Source organism: Propithecus coquereli, unplaced genomic scaffold, assembly GCF_000956105.1.
Source record: "Propithecus coquereli isolate 6110/MARCELLA unplaced genomic scaffold, Pcoq_1.0 Scaffold7, whole genome shotgun sequence".
Taxonomy (NCBI): Eukaryota; Metazoa; Chordata; class Mammalia; order Primates; family Indriidae; genus Propithecus; species Propithecus coquereli.
In genome coordinates, this window is record NW_012153062.1 from 547,856 (window position 1) to 564,679 (window position 16,824).

General features: G+C 35.8%; 1 protein-coding gene across 1 annotated transcript in view; it reads right to left on the reverse strand.

Moving 5' to 3' along the window:
• Positions 1 to 579: 579 nt before the first annotated feature.
• The window catches only part of LOC105823801 (lipid phosphate phosphatase-related protein type 4), a 41,688-nt gene continuing 25,443 nt past the window's right edge, over positions 580 to 16,824 (reverse strand). Inside the window, 5 exon segments of the mRNA XM_012661050.1 lie at positions 580 to 4,474; positions 7,834 to 8,007; positions 8,747 to 8,804; positions 10,425 to 10,620; positions 12,854 to 12,983. Of these exon segments, the coding sequence (XP_012516504.1) occupies positions 3,149 to 4,474; positions 7,834 to 8,007; positions 8,747 to 8,804; positions 10,425 to 10,620; positions 12,854 to 12,983 (1,884 nt within the window). The 3' untranslated portion in view covers positions 580 to 3,148.

The following is a 16,824-nucleotide window of genomic DNA, read 5'->3' on the forward strand; positions in this document are numbered from 1 at the left end:
AGCGGTTACTTCACATTTCATTCAACAAACTGCCTAGGGATCATTTGAGTAAAGTGTAAGTCCTGGTTGTGGTCTAAAAACTTGTGTTAATACCTTCTAGTGAGACATAGACAGTGGCAGTAGAAAAACTCATATAATACATGTTAATGACTTGGAAGAAAATCTTGGAATTAATAGTGAAGGATTTTCTTCAAGAAAAGCTGTAACACCAATGCCCAGGATGACACAGGGAGTGATGATCTTTGGGAAAATAGAAACATCAACTACTCTTAGTCAAAAATTGATTCAGATCGATTGATCCTGACTCCTTCATATTTTCTTTTTTATATATTATAACATTGATATGTGAAAAATATGCCTAAATAAGTATAATAAGCAATAATAAGCATAAAATAAAAATTCTAAACAATAAGGAAACATCATAGTTTGACAAATTTTTTTCTTAGTGCAACATTCTTTCTTCTAGACAGTTATGAATTTAATCTATTTTAATTTATTCTTATTTCCTCAGCTATTTTTCTACAAGTGGAACTATTATCCATTCATACTCTGCCTGAAGTAAAAAACAAAATATTCCAATTTTGATGAAGAAATCTAATCTTTATTTCTATGATGTTAGCACAATATACTCACACAATAGCTTTGATCTGTACTTAACAAAATACATTTATAGCACTTTACAAACTTTATCAGTTTGGAAAACATTGCATAACATTTTATTAAACACAATACTTTATATATATTATATATATTTTCATAATTTTATTTACTTTAAAAAGATAATTAACTCTCTTTATTCAATACTTGGTTTTATCAATAAAGCACAGCCTAACAAAGGAAGAAGTGCTCCCATTAGCAAATAAGATAAATAGAACACTAAGAAGAGATACCACCTGTTAGTCTGATTTATTTTAAATTAAGGTACCAGTGGAATGTAAACAAATTTTTTTTGTAATTTTTTTTTTACAAAAGACATGTTATCAAATATACATGCAGAGGTCTGAGTTCTAGTGTCTATCATTATATTTCCTTAACAATGTGGTACAATTTGTTAAGTCATTAAAAACTGTAGCCTTTGGCACTTTGAGTAGAAAAAGAATATATCAATATCTATGTAAAGAAAAAAACTTCAATGACTAGAGAAGTACTTTAAAATCTTTTGTTAAGAAATAGGAAAGATTAGGAAATAGCATACTGCACCGGAAATGCTGCAGTGATTTTTGTTCTCCAGAGTACTAAAACCAGTCCACCTTTCCCTCTATGAACTGGCAAAAGCCAGCAGGAGTGTCATCATGGTGGAGGTGGCGAGTAGTGGGGAAGGCAACATTTTACTCCCACTCCCCTCTCTGAGAAAGAAATTGCCAGAAGGGATATGGTTGAGTCTGTATTTTATTGCCAGAGTTTTCAATTCTGCTGGTTTCAGCTAAATTCTTAATGCCTTAGGAGGTTGGTTTCTCTAGAAAGCTCTGCCCTTTTCATGTGGAAACTGATAATGATGTGATGCTATTCATCTCTAAACAACTCCTGTTACTTTTGTTTTCATTGCAAAGTGAACGAAAATCAGATCAACCAGCTCAGTTGTTTCCTTTTATTCCCTTGGCAATCATCAAGTGTATACTAGAATTCTTAAGAAATGGTGTAAAAAAGGTTTAATATTGAATTCCAAGAACCAAATATTTCTCATACTTTAAATTTTTAAGTTGGAAAACACTTCAAAACCTTTTGTTTTTAATATTATTACCAATAATATTGGTTTCCTTTGATTTAGGCTCAGGGCTTGATTTAGGACAGGTAGCAAAAACTGTTGTTTGCACGTTAAGCATGAAAGCTGTGCCTATTCAGATATTTTGAAACAATACATTCTTAATTTATACCATGAGATACTTTTATTTACCAATACGTATTTTTTTTTCAGATTTTTCCTGTTGGTATCCAATTAACAGAAATATTTTAGGGAAGAGGGTCAAATCCAACTACAGTGACTCTAATTTATGGGTCATCAGATTATTGAAAAATTTAATGATCTGGAGCCAAATAGAATTTGCAGATTACTTATTAAGATGGCAACCTAAGCCAGCTGGTTGGAAATATTTAAGGGTAAACTTGACCAACATTTCTGGCTTGTAACCCACAATGTCAAGTTTTGGCTCAGATTTCTTGTTTCTAAATTCACAGCAGTATATTTTCCTCAAAGAATTTCAACTGTTATTCTCTCTTTTAAAATAGAAGAACATATCTATAGCATCAAAAAAAATTTAAATCAGTAAATAAAGGAGAAGCCATAAAAAGCAAAATATGATCACAACAATTTCAAAAGATTCTCTAAAACAATGTATTTTTTAAATTATGCAGATTTACTCACTAAAAGATTCATTAGCAGTACCTATAGTTAAATGAAAAGTAAGCAGCAGAAAAACTATGCAGAAAAGTACTAGTTATTCCCTTTCACTGAAAATATTCCTACACAATTTTTCATGTTGAAGGAAGCAGAATTTTGAAGAAATGCACATAAACCTCTTCATTTTTTGACTGTGACAGCCACTGTGGAGAAGCTGGGGGGTGTCCTATTCTAACACAAAGCAGCCAGCATCTTCTTAATAAAGTAGTATTTCTTGGACAAGGAATTGCACATCACTATTTCACAGCTAAATAGAGTTTGAGAGTTTACATGGTATACGCACTATAATATCAGCACCACCCATATTGAGCTTTAGGTGCAGATTCTGCAAAATGAATGTATAATACTGCGTGGCCTCTGCTGTAGGGAGAACCTGTGTGTGTTCTGGATTCTTACAGCTAATTATAAAGAAAGATCCCCATAATTGGCACATTCAGGAAGTAAAATAGTACATATTTGAAGGAAACCACTTTCTTTTGAATCTGCCCTCTGCAACCCTGTTGAGTTTGAACACAGGTCTGAAGAAAACGCTTCGCATTATCACATTAGTTAGGTTCTTGCATTGTGCTTTTCCCTCCCCTTGATGTGAAATCTACAAGTTTAAGTGCAGCAGTTCTTCAAAGTTACAGAGTTCCGGGCTCTTGATGGACGATCTAGTTTGGTGAGACTTCCCAATCCGCTGGAACAGAGCACAGGTAGAATCAATACGTGGTCTTTTGGGAGTAGCCCGAAGGATGGAATGGCCATCGCTCAGTCCTTGTAAGCCCGTGTGGGGGAGGTTCCTTTGTAGAAGATATTTCTAGTGTTCTCAGGACTGTTGCTTCTTTCAGGGATTAATATGATGTTGCCTTTTCTCCGCAGGGTGGAGTCGCGGGAAGAAGAAACGGACAGCGTCTCTGAGCCGATTTCGCTGCCCTCCACCGGGGTGACGCGGATGGTGGTGATGCCATGGTGGTGATGCTCATTATTATCAATGTTGCTTCTCTTGCGATCTCCAGAACCAAAGCTGTCTTTCAGGGACTCACAGCTTTCTGAGTCCCTGTTGAGATCGTTGAGCTCGTAAGTCTGGCGAAGGCTGCCCTTTTCAGGGGCTTTCCACTTCCAGGAGCCGCTGCCTTCGCCTTCGGTGGACGGGATCTGTATGATGGGCCTGTTGTTCTCTGGGTGAGCTTCGACCCTCACGATCCCACTGGGCTCGTGGTCCGTCAGGGTTTTGTAGCGGATGGAGCCAGTGCAGGACACCGTGCTGCCCTCGGTGTTCTTGGGGCTGCTTTGGAGGACGCCCTGCTGCTTGGACATAGCTATGACCTGCATGATTCGGGGCTGGCTGTTGCTTCTGTTACAGGCCACAGTCTTCTCAGCCGCTTTCAACCACTTGGCCCGAGCAGAGCTGCTTTTGGGGGAGGTGCTTATGTTTTCCTGGGTCTCCTCAGGGATGTGAACCAACTGCGAGGAGCCGGGGCGAGACTGAATGGACACCCGTGGCCCTCCAGGCATGCTGTTGTTGCACCCGGGGACAGTGCCAGGCTGGATCTTGAGGTACTGATTGCCGGGAGCATGGTGGTCTCCATTCACGCCCACCCGCGATGGCTCCGAGCTTGACCTCATCTCTATGGATCTGGGCGGTGACTGTCCGGGCTCAGTCTCTATAACTTGCAGGGACAACTTCCGACTTTCATTCTTGTTCTTCCACTGGGTGAGCAGCTGCTTTGATCTCGCGGAATCCATAGACGCGTGAATGGCTGCGTTTCTTCGGACTGGGTCTTCTACGGATGGGGTGTTGGCTCTTGGCAGCGTATTGCTGAAGGTAACCATGTTCTCCTTCCCCATGGGGCTCCGTGGAGTGATGATCTCCACATCAGCGTTTGCTCGTTTGAGGTTTGTCAGCGAGCTGGCGTCTCTGTGGTTGCGGCTGAGGATGCCTTCTGTGTGAGCAATTCCATCGCTGCTGCTACCATTTTTAGCAGATAAAACTCGGCTGGGGTCTTGATTGAGGTCTGTCAAAGATCGCAGGGCTTCTCTGTGCTGAAACATACTCTCTTCACTAGGCAGGAAGTTCCCCACAGCATACAGGCCCTAGAGTTCACGAGAAAACAATAAATATCATGCACCAGAAGAGATAGATACTAAGAATTATCCTCAGAGTACCCACTGAAGTGCATAGATAAGGATGTGCTCCCTAGACACTATTGACTAATTCACATGACAAAAAAAGAAATTAAAATTATTTGGGGAAATAATTTGTAAGTTATCTCATAAATCACTAAACTAATATGCTCAGAAATCCCATTGGATGTTTTTGCTAATCTTATCCATTGTATGTTTTGAGAACAAAAGGCAGACAATGAAAGAAACAAGGACATTTTTCTCCTTTTCAAAGCTATTCAATTTTCTGGATTTAAGACTCTCTTGTTGAGCGACATCTTGAATGGCTTAAATGATTTATTTTACCTTCCATTTTCAATCATATTTTATGATGGAAAGGAGAAAAGGTGTAGATAATATAGAACAGTAGATCATTTATAAATCATGATATCAGGTTTTGAAATGAGGTCAGAGACATATATGGTTACAACTCATGCCGAGTACAACCTTTTGTGTTCAGCATTGTATGGGGTGCTTTGGGAAGAGAAGGAAGAAACTGTCACCAGATTGGGACACCCACATTCTTTTCTTATTTAAACTTGGTCTTGAATTGGGAAATACTAGGTGATCAATTTAGTACCAGTGCACTAAATTTGAGCCAAATTTTATTTAATCTTTTCTTCATACTCAGTGTATCAATTTTTTTTTGTTTTAGATTTGGAAGACAAAAGCTTGGAAAAGGCTAAAATTTAGACTCAAAATTATTACTGTTTTCATACATAGAAGATCTAATCCCTGTGGGATTTTCAGTTTTTGAGATGCTTGGTTTAGTAATAACATCAAGCAGCAGACAACTATTTGTGACTAATTTCAATAGAAGGTAGCCACCATCTACTTTTCAAGTCAAAACAAATAAATTTTGTTGATTTAACATTTTATGGAATGCTTAACAATGAACAACAAAATTGGCTTAGAATTGATAAATTTCCAACTTCAGGGCACAGAGTGTAAACAGGAATGGAATAAAGTCAAGCTCTTGCCTGCCCAACTATTTTAATTCCTGGTTAAAATCTTCTTTCGAATAATGTTTATCTATGCTCTCACCATTAGAGATCATCAGAATGGGCAGTCCCTACCTACTGTTCTATTAACAATTGTACTTAAATTTGTACGTTCAGGAAAATCTTCCACTGTACTGTAAGCTCCGATTACAGGTAGTGTGTAGCTCTGTGACATACAGGTATAGTCACTAGTTGCTTAATGACAAAGATACATTCTGAGAAATGTGTCAATAGGTGATTCGTCATGCAAATATCAGAGCACACTTACACAAACCTAGACGTTATAGCCTACTACACACTGAGGCTGTATGAGATAGCCTATTGGTCCTAGGCTACAAACCTATACAACATGTTACTGTACTGAATACTGTAGGCATTTGTATGCCTAAATATATATTTGTATATCTAAACATAGAAAAGATACAGTAAAAATACAGTATTATAATCTTATGGGACCACCATCTGTGTGTGGTCCATCATTGACTGAAATGTCATTATGCCATGCATGACTATAGTTGTTTAATTTGTATTATGATATGAGGCAGATAGTTCTTAACCTTACTTTATCCACTGTATGTTTTGAGAAGAAACATGTTTGAGGCTCTGTAACTTGGCCTAATGGCAGGAAATTTTAGATTCATTCCCAAATCTTTCAAACTATAAAGCCTGTATGAATTCTAGGACACCGTGATATCACACACGTGCAAAGACAATGCATGAACTAGAGAGTGGCAGTTCTCAGTCTTTATTCCTTCTGTAACACATATTGCCAACGGACACTCCCATAAGCAACCTAGGCTTCTGCACAATTCCTGCCACATGAATTTTAATTTGATCCCTTTGTCCTCCACTGAAGAAAGCAATGAGTAGGAATAAGATTTAAAGTGACAATCCTGACTGTGCCATTTTATAAAAATGAAAAAATTATAAAATCATAGCACACTTAAGTACTTTCACTATATTTTTGTAATCATTTTCTTGTAATACCTTTCCCAAGTGCACCAAGACAACGATTGAGAACTGTGGCTGTAGATAATTAATTTTCATTTCTCTGTCAGCTCCTCTCAGTTTCCTTCATTATTGCCTTTTCCACTGCATGTCACTTGTATATTGATATTCCCCGGCTCCTTTTTATTCTTACGACCTGGCAATTTTATACACCCCAAATAACTACAATGATACTTACACCAGTCATGTCTATGATTTCCAAATCTATTTCTCCAGTACTGATTGCCCTTTTGAAATGCAGACACAAATATTCAACTGCCTATTGATTCAATTAAACTCTTCAACTCCCTTCCCCCCACCAACCTGCTTCTTCTGTCATTTACCTGGTCTGCTAATGAAGTCACCATCTGTCCTGTCTTCCAAGCCAGAAACCTGGCCATTGTCTCTCTTTCCTCCTGTTCCCTTACCTTCCACTGATATTTGCTCTTTCACATGTCCATCTCTTTGCAGTTTCTTCCTCTTAAATGCCCTTCCTCCTTTCCTTACCCTAAGAAACTCTCATTTCTCAAAAAAAAAAAAACAAACAAAAAAACAAACCCATATCACTTCTGTGAAGGCTTTTCTAACTTCTTCAGGCATTTGGCTGTTCCCAAAGCATTTGTTCCTACCCTATGATATTATGTAACATATTGAAAACATTTATATTTATGTCAGTCTTTACATGGTAAACTTCAAAAGAATATATCTTATTTGTCACAGTTTTAATGTTGGTTTTAATGTTCAGTATAGTGCCTGTCACAGATTAGATATTGAATAAATATAAAATGAATGAATGAATGAATGCATAACTGAATGAAATGGACAATCTCAGTTTCCTTATGCTGAGGATGTTTTCCTTAGAGGAAGATCAGGTTTGAAAATAGAGGACTGTTAAAGAATTCAGTATTAGTTGGATCATAGTTACACCCAGGTGCTAAATTTGTGTTGTTGGGCAAGCTGTATAACCTTTCACTAAACCTTTGCTTTCACTAATACTCACTTTCTTCCTCTGTAAAGTTATAATTACACTAGTGATAATAGTCCCTTCCCTGTTGCATTTGCTTGGCGTAAAGATAAAAAGCAATAATCCTTCTAAAATCACAATTTTGGGCCCATAGTAAGAGTTCAAGAAATCGTTTTATTGAAAGTGGGATATGTGTTTTGGCTTAGAATGGAGATGCAGCCAGAGATTTTTGCATGAATATAAATATATTTCAAGTAAGTTATTATAGTGTAAAATATTCTATGCATGTTTGCCATTTTAAACTGCGGTTTGTCAAATAATAATAGTAAATTATTTACCAAGTACAGTGCAATTCCTCCTCCTATTAAAAAGCCACAATAGACATCAACGGGGTGGTTTTTATACTGAGTTATCCGTGTTAGCCCACAGATGATTCCACAGATGATAAATGTGAAGACCAAGAGAGGTTTCAGAAGCTTAGAGGAATCCGTTAATGTGGAATTGAAGTACATCTTAAAAATGAAAGAAGTGGAGTAAGTATGTTAAAAAGGCCATTTTATTAGTAAATTATAATGAAATAAAAAAACCTCAAAAGTCTAACTGGTACACTTGACATCAATTTTACTGTTCTATTCCCCCTACTATGGCTGTGTTCTGTATCTGCCAAAAAAGGAAATGCATAAAAAAATTCATCAAATAAATAACATGTCTTATTTAATTATATGAAAATTTGAAAAAAATTAAAGCAGTAGAATTAGCCATTTAACTGTTTAATCTCCAGGTAACTTGTCACATAATTTCAATCCATTTTTCTCACCAAAGACTTCATGGACTACTGTATCAATCAGACACAATGAGTATTCATTCTGCAACATTTATCAAATTTACACTGACCTGGAATTTATCATTGTTACATAAATATTGAAAGTAGTGTGTGGGTGTACTTAATACAATTCTTTCAGTATTAGTAACATTCATGGGTTCACAATACCATCCCACAAAGTATAATGTTACATGAAAGGGGTACAAAGCTAAATAAATATTATTATGACTGTGTAGAAAAATTCTTTTACTGTACTATTTTTTATAGTAGTATATGTTTTCTGCTTTGAATGCCATTGTATTGAAGAGCCACAGTGCTAAAGTTTACCATTCTGTTATCACACACATCTAATTAGTCATCTAGAGACAACATTTACTCCTCTGATTTTCTGCAGGACACAAGTTAATAAAAAAGAACCGGTTACTTACCGAAACATACACAGCTGCAAAGGCAGCGAGCGTCGCATGTTGAGAAGGGAATGACTTTCTGCCAAAGGAAGACAGTCAAATTATGCCTTTGAGTTCAGATACACTGCTAGCCATCATCCCAAGAACATCGGGTGGTTAACATGTTCAATTTAGAAGCCACAAAGCAATAAGCAATAACTTTAATTTCTGCTTAGTTTTCTGGGGAAAGACCTGAGTGATGAAATAAACACTGCTAATCACCATTAATATTAACAAATAGCAGTGAGGTACTTCCCAGTATGATTAACTGCTAGCTTGGCAAGGGGCCACGACAATACACCTTTGGAATGATGGGTGAAAGTAGAAAACATTGTAATTGTTCTTCCATATTAGAATTATGTCGGTTTAAAGTAAAAGTTTATAAAACCTAGGATTTAGAAGCTTTAAACTTTTTCTATGCTAATAAACATGATTTTATTTACATAAAAATTTTAAAAGGTGAATTTATTTTCTCACAGCAGTGGATCTAAATGTGTTTTTTAATACTCTAGAAAGCACAAGAAAAGCCTAATTTTAATCAAAATGCTCTCTGTCTATTCCACTTTACAATAATTATCATCTCAAGAATCATAGATCATTTTATTTAAACAATTTAAGGAGCAGGGAGGAAGAGGTGGAATGCAAGATAGTGGAAGAGACACTGGAAGGGACAGTCAAAAGAAGAGTAGAGCTTTCTTTCAATGGATTTTTAAAAATGGAAAAAAATAAGATTCACTTATGTTAATTATTTGGCACCACAATAAAGAAGATTACCATTCAACACAGACAAGGTAATGTAATAGGATTCAGAAAGAATAGAGGACATAGGTCTTGAATGTAGTTCCAAAATTATTGAATGGTTTGTGAGAAGTTGAGTGTGTATAATCATATAATATCAAGCTCTGATTCTTCAGGTGTATCTATTAACTTATTTTTGGTTCTTTAATTGATATTTGGGAACTCATTGAATGGAAAATCAAATTCTTACGGTAATGATTTATTGTCCCTTATCTCTCTGTAATTTATTTCTTTTAAGATTTTAATATGCAATCTCTTGTCATACAAATTTATTTTTACTTTACTGATTGAAAAAATTTAAGACATTGGTAGTTTCTTGAATTTACCTTATTTTCTAAAATGTAAGGTCAGAAGCTGTACAGATCTTTTGGGTTCATTCAAAGAAAATACATGCAGTCCCACATGTTACCCTTTCTTAAATTCTACCAAAAAGAAAAGTCACATGATTCTTTTGATAAGACATAAATAGTGAAGATATAACTATCACAGATGCTTATTCTTCTACTTAAGCCAGTACAAGACATATATTGACTGTCAGCCATGACTGATTGTAAATATCCTAAAATAAACCAAGTATAGTAACCTAAATTCATAATTAGTATAGGGTAGTTCACAAAATATGAGTGGAGCTTGGTGATATGAGGACTAATAGCAAGAAAGCGAGGCTGAAATTTAGAGAAAGAAGAATTTGGAACGAGCCAGTGGGTTTCTACGCTATAGTCACTGAAGAGATCACTGAATTGAAAAGATAAATAAAACCAAAATCGTTATGACTGAAAAGGCATGCTTAAGAGGATACCCCAAGCAATTACTGAATAATGAAAACACTGATGTAGAATGTTTTTACATATCAGTTTCTAACCTGCCACTGTTGATAACTGTAAGGTCAGATCCTGAGCAAATATCTTCCACAATGTAGGAATTTTCTTTGCAAGACACATTCAGAGAGGTATAGTTTGGTTTGCACACAGTCAGAAAGTATGGTGCCTGGTATCCTGTGGACAGTTGTATGATATCTGTAATGAGAGCTGTAGAGCATAGTCCAAATACATGAACACCTAGAAGCAAAATGAAAGAAATCGTTACCAACCTGACGGTTAATGCTAATGTTGTGTCAACAGCAACTGTGTTTATTACACATTAACATGACAACCTTAAAATCTGTTGTGATCGTGTTCTCTAAATTCATTTTGAGAAGATAGTATAGAAAATTCCTAAACTTCTAAACAGTTACTTAAGGCCAAAATAAGGGCAATGAGTATCTCCAAAGTAGTAATTTGAGGCACTTTTTGTCAGTTTGGTTAAGCAGGGACAATTCTTAACATTGACAAGTATAGGTCACTTGTCAGACACCAGAAGCTTGTTAAGGTGACAAACTGAGATATGAGAGGGATTAAATGTGGGGAACGGAGCTAAATTTAAAATAATTTTAAATTGCTTAACATGTTTCACTTGCCAGGGCTCTCTTTCCCCAGTGGTTTCTAACTCTAGCCACAATTGCCAAACTCTACAGAATCCATTCTAATTCCCTACAAGCTGTAGTCGTACTAGGAATGCTAATTAAAACAGAGAAGAGAGAAGGCAGGGCCGGTTACCGACACAACAATCATATCCTGGGAGCCTGCCTGCAGGTTTGGAATTTGGAAATGTTCTTATATCCCTTGATTCAAATCCTTTTTTTTTTTTTTATTCCTGGAACCACCAGTCTTAAACCATGAAGTCACAAATCCGGATGCATGCTTACGCCCATAAACTCCGCGCCTGTTTGAAGTTGTTTGATTGGCCTTAGCCTTGGGTGTCTAGCTCTCTGCTCACATGCACATGATCTGGAACTCGCCTGCCCCCTCCAGGTTGTCTTGACACCCTGGATTCATTCTAATTTGATGGCCTGGATTCTGATTCATGTGTTGCTCATAGAAATCATTATGAGAAGCACCTGGGTAGTTCTTTAGCAGACACCTCCTGACCCAGAGCATGGGCTTGCACATTACTGTTCTGCATTTTTCTTCTTTGCTTACTGTCAACTAACCACCACTCCTCCAATTCCTTCCCCATCCATACGCCTGAGATTCATGACACAGAAACTTTATTTCTACCTTCTAATTCCTAGAAGCATGTGAGGTCTTGGCAGAGAGTTTGGATAAAAAGGGAAACCCACCAACTTTTACCTTTGGAAAATGAGAATTTCCAGCCCTATGGAAGATGGGGTTGCTGACAGCATTGAAACATTGTTTTCAATGGGTGGGATGAACTATTCTTCCAGGCATGAGGCATTTCAGAGAGGGTATATGCCCCTTTGTCCACAGCATTTTGTTACATTAGGGGAAATTTTCTCTGAGAATAGCTACATATCCTCGAGTTTTATTTCCTTGCCTCAGTTTGTGATCCTGCTAAGTGGCCTATTGTTTTCTTACCATCTCAATGTGAAGGTAAGAAAATGCTTAGTGGAGCAAAGTCCAGGGCGTGATTTAGATCCAATTTTTCCTCTTGTGGGAGAGGAGGTTGCCCTTATCCTTAGAAGTCTAGCTCTCTGCTCACTACATATGTTCATATAATTAGATAATATGTAGTTATCTACTACATAATCAATGAAGCTGCCTTTTTAAAACTAAAATGTTGTAGGTAAAAATAATTGTATACTGACTTATTGGGAATAAATATAAAACATTCAGGTTGGTGTGATGCACTGTGAGTGACTATTCAATTCAGTTAAAAAAAGATCTGTGACTCAAACAACATTAAGATGATCCTATGTTAATCAGAAAAGATGAATATTTAGAAACTGGTTTGATTCAGATGCTGTTTAGCCAGGTCTATAGATTTTCTTTAGATCTCATAAAAAATAGGAAGTTAGAGGCTATAATCAGGGAAAAATAGCCACCATGCAGTACTCTATGGTGACATTTCCATGTGCAGTAAGTTTGGCTAAAATAATTTCGAAAAAGTTATCTATTCACATTGACCTGTTAATATTTGTTCTCCATTTTAAAAAACTGAACACAGACCCAGTGAAACCATTTTAAAGTAAATTCATACTCCAACCAAAGCTAAAAGAACACTATATTGAAATGCATGGCATGTTAGCTCTCAAAACAAGGACCACAACTGCAAATAACACGTTTCAGATACGACGCCCAAATTTTGGTGTTTTAATAGTTTCTCGTGTAATGCAAAACTCGTGTACTGAAATTATGCATCTGAATTATAGCTTTAGAGGCCTAATATCTGTAATTAAATACAACATTTCTATCTGAAGCAACATTTCCTTTCTTTGTGCTTCCCCACACCTACCAACAAATCTGACAGCTCTTCTAAGGAAAGAGTTGAAGTTGCAGCCTCCAGCATTAATGTTAGGCTCCAGGCCAACTCCATTTCTTCTTTTGGACAGGCAACAGTAGAGGATTCCTTCTCCTACCATAATCTGCAAAGACAAAACAGTGTTCAGGCAAAACTCTTGGTATATCCATTATACCAACAGGTATAAAGGAGTTATGTATCATTTCTTAACACATCATCAATCAACAAAGATGCATTATTTTAAAAAGCTTTAGAGGTATAAGCAATTTCTCCTGAGTATTTGAGCAAGCTGTGAGAAGTAATTAATCAGGGCACTGTAAAGAGATTTAGTTGAATCTGCTGGACTCCTATGTACTGGCCAATTAGGTCAATAAACCAATTATGGATTGAATGGATTGAATAGAAGGATCGATCCATGGAAAGCATGTGTGGAGCTTAGGAAGGTGCTATCTAGAGTGTAGCTATCCCATAAAAATTTCTCTGATGATGGAATTATGTTTTGCACTGACCAGTATGGTAGCGACTACCCACATGTGGCTATCGAGACCTTGCAACGTAGCTACTGTAAATGAGGAGCTGAATTGTTAATGTTATTTCATTGTTATAATTATTTCAAAATTAAATAAAATGAAATTTAAAATGAAATAGCCACATGTAGCTAGTGACTGTCTTATTGGAGAATGCAGATTACAAGAGAACCTAGGTCAGCAGGGTAGTATTTCCTAGGTATAGACATTTAGGCAATGTGTTTACAATGGGCAGGGAACCATACTGTACTATTAAAAGGACTATTTTAAGGAACAGTGCATTTTGCTGCAGGATTTTAGGACACAAGAGATCAGCAAAGGAACTCAATATTATTTAGGCATCATTTTCTTCAGTAAGTTTTCACTGAACCTTTTTATTGTACTCTAAATTGAATTATGTCTCCTTCTATGCGGCTTCCTTAGCACCTTGTCCTTCCCTCTAACAGCTTTATTGAATTGTTTATTTGATTGTCTCTCACTAGACCAGGACCCTCTGAGAGAACCATTTCTTATTTACCTTTTATCCTCACCATGTAGCACAGTGCTGGGCACTGTGGATCTGTGTTTTTGGCCTTTACTATGGGACTCACATTTGCTAACTATTTAATACTTTAGGCATTTGGGTTGTCAGTTATGCAATACAAAGAAGCAAGATTTAAAAGTATAAGTTTTATTGATGCAAAAATTTTTCAAATATTTGAGATTGCTGTGCCTAATAGATTATTGTAAAATTAGATAATATATTTGTATAAATGTGTGGAACTGAGAAAAGTAGGGCTATATGGGATACTAACAGTGCCTCAGATGAAAGTGATTATGTCACTGTAAAGATTACAGCCATGGTTAGGGCTAACATAGATTTTCTAGGGACACTTCTCAGTTATTTTTACTATCTTAAAATTTATTTTATGAAGTGTTCAAAATTATAGAGTGATTTTTTAAAAAATTAATGACAGTGAGCCTTCTGCTTTGAATGTTAAAATTGCTATATTTAGTTCTGTAGGTAATATGATGCTTGTACACTTACAAAGAATCTTAATTTGTATAAAAATTTTAAAATAATTCTCATAATGGAACTCTACCCATATCCATACATGTGAAAATCATGTGGCCTGATAAATTCTTTTAACATTGATTATTATAGAAATAATCAAAAGGAATTTATTTCAAATTATTGAACATTGAGTTAACCTTTTATATTTCCTGAAAAATATCATACTATACTTACCACTTTAAATTAGACTTGGAAATGTAAGAGGTTCTATACTCTGTGCAGATAGATGTGACATAATACAAAAAATAATATAACAGCTATTTCAAGTTTATCGTTTTTAGAAAATTAACCACTATTCCTGAAATGAACTGTTGTACAGCTAAAAGAGATTGATTTCATCTTCACTTCTTCAATAACAATTCTGTGAATAATTGTGTTTTTCTCTTTTTAATTATATGTTTAATGATTCACATCTTGTCCATGGGTGCTAAATTATACAAAAATTTATTTGTACATATAATTTGTACAATTTATTTATTAGGGAAATGTGTCTTATACAATATCACAGTGTTTGTCTTAAATGACCTTGAGATTTCAGGAATTTTATGTTAGTTGTTTTAATATGCTTAAAAGTCAAATGTCAAGAGAGTGTATCAACACTATTTGGCTTCATTATGTAGCATGGATAGAGGTTTCTTGTCAGTATTTTGACATCACCCAACTATCCCTCCCACTAAAGAGCATATTAATTTTCTCCTTACACTTCTATTCACTTAACCTCAATCTATATGCCATTGCATGCATTTTAAAAATGATTTAATTTGGTTTAAAGATAGAATTCTCCTCAGGGGAAGGGGTGATGCTTCCTAATGCATCTCCAAATGCTCCTGCTTATTTCCCCCTTCTGAAAGGCACAGTGCCGTACTGCAATATGGTGTTTAGGTTTTGTTAATAAAATTATTTGTTACTGTTGCCATTTGTAAACAGAAAGTAGTTTATGACAAGTATCTTTTCATGGTTTCTGTTTTGTGCTGTACTCAGCCCTGAAAAGACACAATACAATTTTTTGGTGTGTGTCTAATATCAAGGACAGATTTTGGGAAGAGATATTTTAATGACTCTGCCTCAGGGGAGATTTCCAGAAGAAATATACTTCTTATTATAAGGGTACTGCCCTTGAAATAGTTAATATAGGGAGAACTTACAATCCAAAAAGTCTTTCCTGTAAAATAAAACAAAACAAAAACATTATAATATTCATTGCAGCATCTTCAACATTTAAATTTCCAGTGAATATCTTTTGAAAGCCATAACACATTTAATATTCTACATGTCGATTGCGCAGCCTAAAGCTAAGGCTACCCTCTAGGAACTATAATTAAATTCTGATAGAATTCTCCTATAAAATTAGATGTATTCATTCTTTAATAATATGTAATAAAATTGTATTTTCAGAGAAGAAAAACTACATAGTTTTTCTGTTTGCATAGACTTCATGAAGATTTATGATAAATCCAGATATTTTGTGTTATTTTCTCTGAGAAATAATCTCCGAAGGACCTAAACAAAATGCCTGTCTTACCACTCTAAAATAAATGAAAACTGAATATTAAGGAAGAAATTTTCCAATTTAAGGGCAATTTCAGAGAAATAAGAATATGCATTTCACAGACATGAAAGGCATTTTTCCAGTTTCATGTACAATATCATGAAGACAAACTATTTTTAAACATCTCTCATAGCATAAAAATATCTGAGAAGCTAACACTAAATGATTCATATTTAAATTCCTGAATAAAAAATCAGTTGCTCTTCCTTGTATTCACGAAGGTCCTTTTGGAGAATATTACTAATGCGAGGTCTTTGGTTTTGCTTTGTCTTCCCTCCATGTGGATGGTGACACTAGGAAGCCCCTCTTCACACAAGTACACTCTTAAAAGCCATTTCCAAGTGAAGGATTCCTCCTGCCTCCCTCTCTATTTTTGAAACAGGTTTATTCTACCATAAAGATAAAAAAGAAAACGGCATCCTTGAAAGTTAGAGATTAGAGTCTGTTATTTTCACCTTCAGGAAGAGGTGCAAAAGGAGTTAGACTAATGTATGTAGTGAGATTACAGACAGAATTATGGTTCCAGAACAAAGTGATTGCTGACGTTATAGGATTATTGTTGAGAAAATGTATATATTGGGAGAGGGCATTAAAAACATAGGGAAAAATGAAATTAGACCAAAATCTAGAAGAAGTATAATACATGTTTGGAGAGAAAGGTGTGAAAATACAGTATTTGATGTCAGCAAAGTCAAGATTTGTCTCAACATTGAGTTGGTTGCCCATAACCTATGAGACCAGCATGGCAGAAAAGTATTGCCAATATCCTGGGGTATCCTGGAGTGATATGGGATGTGGAAATTAGGGACCCCCAGGGGTAAACAGTTCCCTAGTT